Genomic DNA, 5514 nt, shown 5'->3' with positions numbered 1-5514 from the left:
CCCCCAACACCGCTCCCGCTGGACTGCCATTTCCATGAGCCAACCCAACACAGGCCTTGGCCAACACCAGCATGGTGAACATAACTTCTGGTACTGGTTTTTGACGCAAACTTCCTGCTCTACTCTAATGGCCATGAAGTCTATTTCCTCCTGCTGTATTACCCTTCACACCCCAAAGGAAGGGTTCACCCGGATAAGCAGGGCTCCTTTGTAATGGCAATAGGAATTAAGGCAGCAGCTGGTGACCGATCCCCATCAACATCCACTGATAACAGAAATCGGTTTACGATGGACGAACGTTGAACTCTGGATTGCAACCCAACCCACCTCCATCAGCCAGTCGATTAGGATGGCCCTCATGCTCAGCTGTAGCTCCGGATGCCTCCGAAACAAGTTCTTATCTCTTGGATAGGTTCTGTCCTTGTGCAACATGTTCCTCCACACATCGTCCTGGTTAGCCCAGCTGTAAGAGAGAAGACATGTAAGGAGTATCCCGGGATCACCAGGGCCAGTAGAGACTCATTTACCACAACGCACATTAGAACAAGTCTTTACAGCGATGCACAATATTGCAATTTAATGCTCGTTGCACCCCAATGCCTACGTACAGTGCGCTATAGCACACAGCTGAAAAGCCAAGCAGGCCCTATATTGTGCATCAAGATGCAATCACAGCCCATTCAGAGTCACAAGCGGCCTATGCACTGTACCCAAACAGGAAACTCAGCATGCAAAAGGTGTGAACGGGCCCCCAAGAACTTCAACTTTGTGGGCCAAATTCTGTCCATCACCTGCTTTCCTGGGATGTCAGAAACAGAACATAGTCCATGCATACCACAATGGCATTTTAAAGGGCTCAGCTGAGTTTGTGTGTTCGAAGTAGGAATGCACCGATACCAGGTTTTGTTTTTGTTTTTTAACACAAGGGTGACAGGTCCTCTTAAACAAATTTATGCTTTACCTCACTTCCTGTCCCAGAGACATAGGAGAAAGCAAGCGAGAAGTAGTCTAGCCTTTGGCAGCCATCTCCATTAAATTCCTGGCCTCCATGCTAATGGCCACTGGGGTGGAAACGAAGGCGAAATAAACCCTGACTGAGGGAGCTAACCCTTCCACAACCACCTTTGCAGGAAATCCCCTTTAACAGCTGCACACGACTCGGCATACTCCTCCGCTCAGACCGCCAGCCTTTCATTCAGGGTTTTATGGGTTTTGAGGTTGCGCCCAGAACGTCACCATGGCTACAGATTCCTAGTAAGAACTAAAAAAGAACAAAGTCTTTCCATTTCTAGAGAGCATAGAACAGGCTCAATGAGGACCTGTCATCCCCGTTTTAAAACAAGGAAACCATTTAAAAAGTAACAAACATGCCGATTTATACGACGTTGCAAATTAATATATCCCGGGGAAATAAGATGTGTCCAAAGGGGGAGGCGCTGAATGCACAATGGGCCGCTTCCTTCTGTAGTGGGTAAAGATAAAGTCCTACAGACCTCAGATCAGTCACCCTGCATGAGAGGAGTCAAGTGAGACGTGGAGAGGCTACAGCAGGGGTAGGCAACCTTGGTACTCTACCTGTTGTGGAACTACAAGTCCCATGAGGCATTGCAAGACTGGCAGCCACAGGCATGAGTCCTAGAGGCAGGATGGGATTTGTGCTTTCACCACAGCTGGAGTTTGCATACCCCTGTTACAGACGGTGCAATCTACAGTATGTGTGAAGAGGATAAAAAGGGAAGGGGGGGTGGGGGTTGTTCCTCCGAGTCATTCAACTGGGTGCATACCTGAAGTGCTGAGGTTACCCATCCCTGGGCTACAGTAACCCATACTGCAAATCTCTAAGCGCAAACTGCGGCCATTGTTATACAACAAGGTTGCCTTTTCATCTTAAAGGGGCCCTGTCAGGTATATAAAGAAATCAAACCGACCCTCATGAGCAATAAAAGATGTATTCAACTCTCCTTTCCGGATGCTCAAATCCCCTTCCGCCTGCTGGTCCAGCGCTGCAGCCTCTTCAGCATTCAATTTTGGGGGTGGCAGATGCCCGGGGCTCCATCCCGCCCCACCCTATAACTTCCTCCAAGCCCTACGTCTCTCCTCATGCCCAAGAGTTTGACCCCAGCCTCCGGTAAGAGTCTGTGACCCCACTTGGGAGATTTCCCTAGTAGGGTCACAGACTTACTGGGGTCACTTCCTGTCCCTGACAGCCATACTGGGGTCACTTCCTGTCCCTGCGACACCCATACAAGAAAACAGGAAGAGGCAAAAACACAAACGCATGACAACCGATACTTCAACCTACCTAAGCTGTGGAAGAGGAGATACTGTCGTTGGTCGGAACTTGAGACTGGGGTGCGGAGGGCAGGAGGTGGGCTCCGGGGCTTTGTCTTCTTTCTCAGGGGTGGGGATGAATCTGTAGAGACTGTCGCACACACTCTCACTACGCCATGCGCCCTAAAAATAAGCAAATTAAAAACCACAAGGTAATTTTCTACTTTCAGCTTCCCCCTCGGAGGAAAATTGCCCTTCACACCTCTCCAATGAACTTCTTAGAAGCGCAAGGTTTACTCTTTTGCACATAGGGATGGTGGCAGCCATTTTGGGGTGGACCAAATTTCCTGAGAAGTAGCGATCATAGTCTATGGCATGGGTAAGGAACCTTGGCGCTCCCAGCTGTGGTACAACTGCAAATCCCATCATGCCTTGGTCTCTGGTTGTGATGCCTTATGGGATTTGTAGTTCCACAACAGCAGGAGGGCCGAGGTTGCCTACACCTGATCTATGGGATAGATTGTCTGAGAATCAGAGATGCCCATTCAAATGGCTGCCTTGTGTTCAGGTCTGTTCATGATCTCGATGGTAAACTGGGCCCAGCGGCCGTTTCTCGCAGCGTCGTGTGTAAACAAAGTCGGAGATAACAAAGGGATCTTCATTTTGTAGCACAATGCACAGACATCACTGCCCTGTAAGACTACGGCCTGCACAGCATTATCACACATAGGGGTGAACCTGGCTTATAGGAGAGAAGGCAATCTGATATGCAGGTACAATAAAGGACCTCAGACATTTATGGCGGCCACCAAGTCCCTAAACAGGAATGGTCACATTGGGTCACCCACATTCATCCCACATAGAGGGGTGGGGGAGGTGTTCTGCAGACAAAACATTTTTTATAACCTGCCCAATCGCTTCTCTAACGAATCCTTGGCCCAACAGCGTCTGCAGACAAATTCCCGATTTTGCCTTGATGGCCGCAATTCTGGTAGGATTGTTGCCCAACCTGGCCAATGTCATCCAGATATATAGGTCTCCAGTCTGATCCGATTGTCCTGCCTATAGAGGAGATTCTGAGCGCTCCCGGCGACCCCCTTCATCCCCATGGTTGGAACCCCGCTCCCGGCGACCCCCTTCATCCCCATGGTTGGAACCACGCTCCCGGCGACCCCCTTCATCCCCATGGTTGGAACCACGCTCCTAGCGACCCCCTTCATCCCCATGGTTGGAACCCCGCTCCTGGCGACCCCCTTCATCCCCATGGTTGGAACCACGCTCCTGGCAATGCCTTCATCCCAATGGGTGGAACCACGCTCCTGGCGACCCCCTTCATCCCCATGGCTGGAACCACGCTCCTGGCGACCCCCTTCACCCTCACGGTTGGAACCACGCTCCTGGCGACCCCAATCATTCAGAGAGAAATACAACCCCAGCCATAGGAATGGCCCAGGTGAGCAGCACACGTGAAAGATCCCAGCTGGGACATTCTTGTGCAATGGCTGCGCAGCGTCAGGCAAGTCCACACAGTAAAGCTCTCCAGAGCGGGGGATGACATTACGTTTTAGGGTTTGAGGCCTGCACAGATAGAGTAAAAGAGAAACTTCCCATTTCAAGTAAAACAGATAATATAAAAAAAACACACCCACCTGGAGAAAACCAATATAACCCACACACACCTAGAGAAAACCAATACAACCCACACACACCTAGAGAAAACCAATACAACCCACACACACCTAGAGAAAACCAATACAACCCACACACACCTAGAGAAAACCAATACAACACACACACACCTAGAGAAAACCAATACAACACACACACCTAGAGAAAACCAATACAACCCACACACACACACCTAGAGAAAACCAATACAACCCACACACACAGCTAGAGAAAACCAATACAACCCACACACACCTAGAGAAAACCAATACAACCCACACACACCTAGAGAAAACCAATACAACCCACACACACACACACACACCGAGAAAACCAATACAACCCACACACACCCCTAGAGAAAACCAATACAACCCACACACACCTAGAGAAAACCAAAACAACCCACACACACACACACACACCTAAAGAAAACCAATACAACCCACACACACACACCTAGAGAAAACCAATACAACCCACACACACCTAGAGAAAATCAATATAACCCAATACAACCCACACACACACATACACACAGAGAAAACCAACACAACACACACCTAGCGATAAGAGGGCACAACCCAGGGCAGGCCAAATTATAGAGCGAGGACTTTGTGCAGAGGAACTAAAACACACAAGTTGTACAAGTTGCAGATTCTGCTCTCCATGGATGAAATATAGAAGGGAGGCCCGGGCCTTCCTCCCCCACCCCCGGCTCAGCTCAGCAGTGACTCAGACCAGCTAACACACACACATTACATAATCCTCCGAGCTCTTTTGGGCCTACACAGAGCAGCAGCATGACGGAGCCACACAATCTGCCGTTATCAGACCCGCCGTGTTTACGTGTGACCTCTATAAACCAAATCCCACCTCCCCGAGTGAGAGCGGAGGGACTACAAGTCTCAGCAGGTCTATGGTGGGTGCAACTGTACAGCTGTTGGTGTCCGTTTGCATGAGCTTAAAAAGAAGTCGCCGTTTGCAGCGCAAAGCTGTAACTTAACGTTTTGTATCAAAAACACTAAAAAAAAATAAAATATAGAACAAATTACAGAGGATGGTACACAAAATCAGCTTTCGAGGGGTCAGGGAGCTGCGTATCGCACGCGGGTGGCTGCGTCCGCACATCTGCGTTTCCCGGCAAGCATGGCTGACGCGTTTTAGATGCCCTGTACCCATTCCTGGATCCGTGTTTCTGAAGCTCGCATATAAATGCGGCAAGCCTGAACGTTTTTTAATTTACCATAATTAGTTCTCAGTATACAGAGTATATTATATTATTCTGAAGATCAACAAATATTTGGTTTCTATTTTCTATTCTTTGGTCCTCTGCGCCATCTGGGGCTCCAGCTCCTGGTCGGGGTCCTGCAGAATCTGTAGGAGAAGAAGACAGAGGACGGTGATGACGAGTTAGGGGCACCGGTCACCCCCGCGCACACACACACAGCTCTTTGTTGGACTCACAATGAGCACATCTGCCTTTCTCTTCCTGGAGCCGCCTGTGGCCTTTGTGTGCCGCTTCTCCGAGTTGTGGCTGCAGACAGACGGGAGAAGTTATAAAGGGGGCGATTG

The 5514-nt window shown here is 49.5% G+C and overlaps 1 protein-coding gene across 1 annotated transcript in view; it reads right to left on the bottom strand.

The window, feature by feature from the left end:
- CCNE1 (cyclin E1) overlaps positions 1–5514 on the bottom strand; it is a 9723-nt gene that overhangs the window by 4063 nt on the left and 146 nt on the right. Inside the window, exons 2-7 of the mRNA XM_018552876.1 lie at positions 5407–5476; positions 5261–5316; positions 4995–5165; positions 3366–3849; positions 2303–2454; positions 328–463 (exon numbers count right to left, since the gene is read on the bottom strand). Of these exons, the coding sequence (XP_018408378.1) occupies positions 328–463; positions 2303–2454; positions 3366–3849; positions 4995–5165; positions 5261–5316; positions 5407–5476 (1069 nt within the window). The remainder of the gene's footprint in view (positions 1–327; positions 464–2302; positions 2455–3365; positions 3850–4994; positions 5166–5260; positions 5317–5406; positions 5477–5514) is intronic.

The sequence above is a fragment of the Nanorana parkeri genome, unplaced genomic scaffold (genome assembly GCF_000935625.1).
Source record: "Nanorana parkeri isolate BGI_ZX_2015 unplaced genomic scaffold, ASM93562v1 scaffold6, whole genome shotgun sequence".
NCBI lineage: Eukaryota > Metazoa > Chordata > Amphibia > Anura > Dicroglossidae > Nanorana > Nanorana parkeri.
Note: the sequence above shows the minus strand (reverse complement) of the source record. Positions and strands in the feature narration are given on the sequence as shown.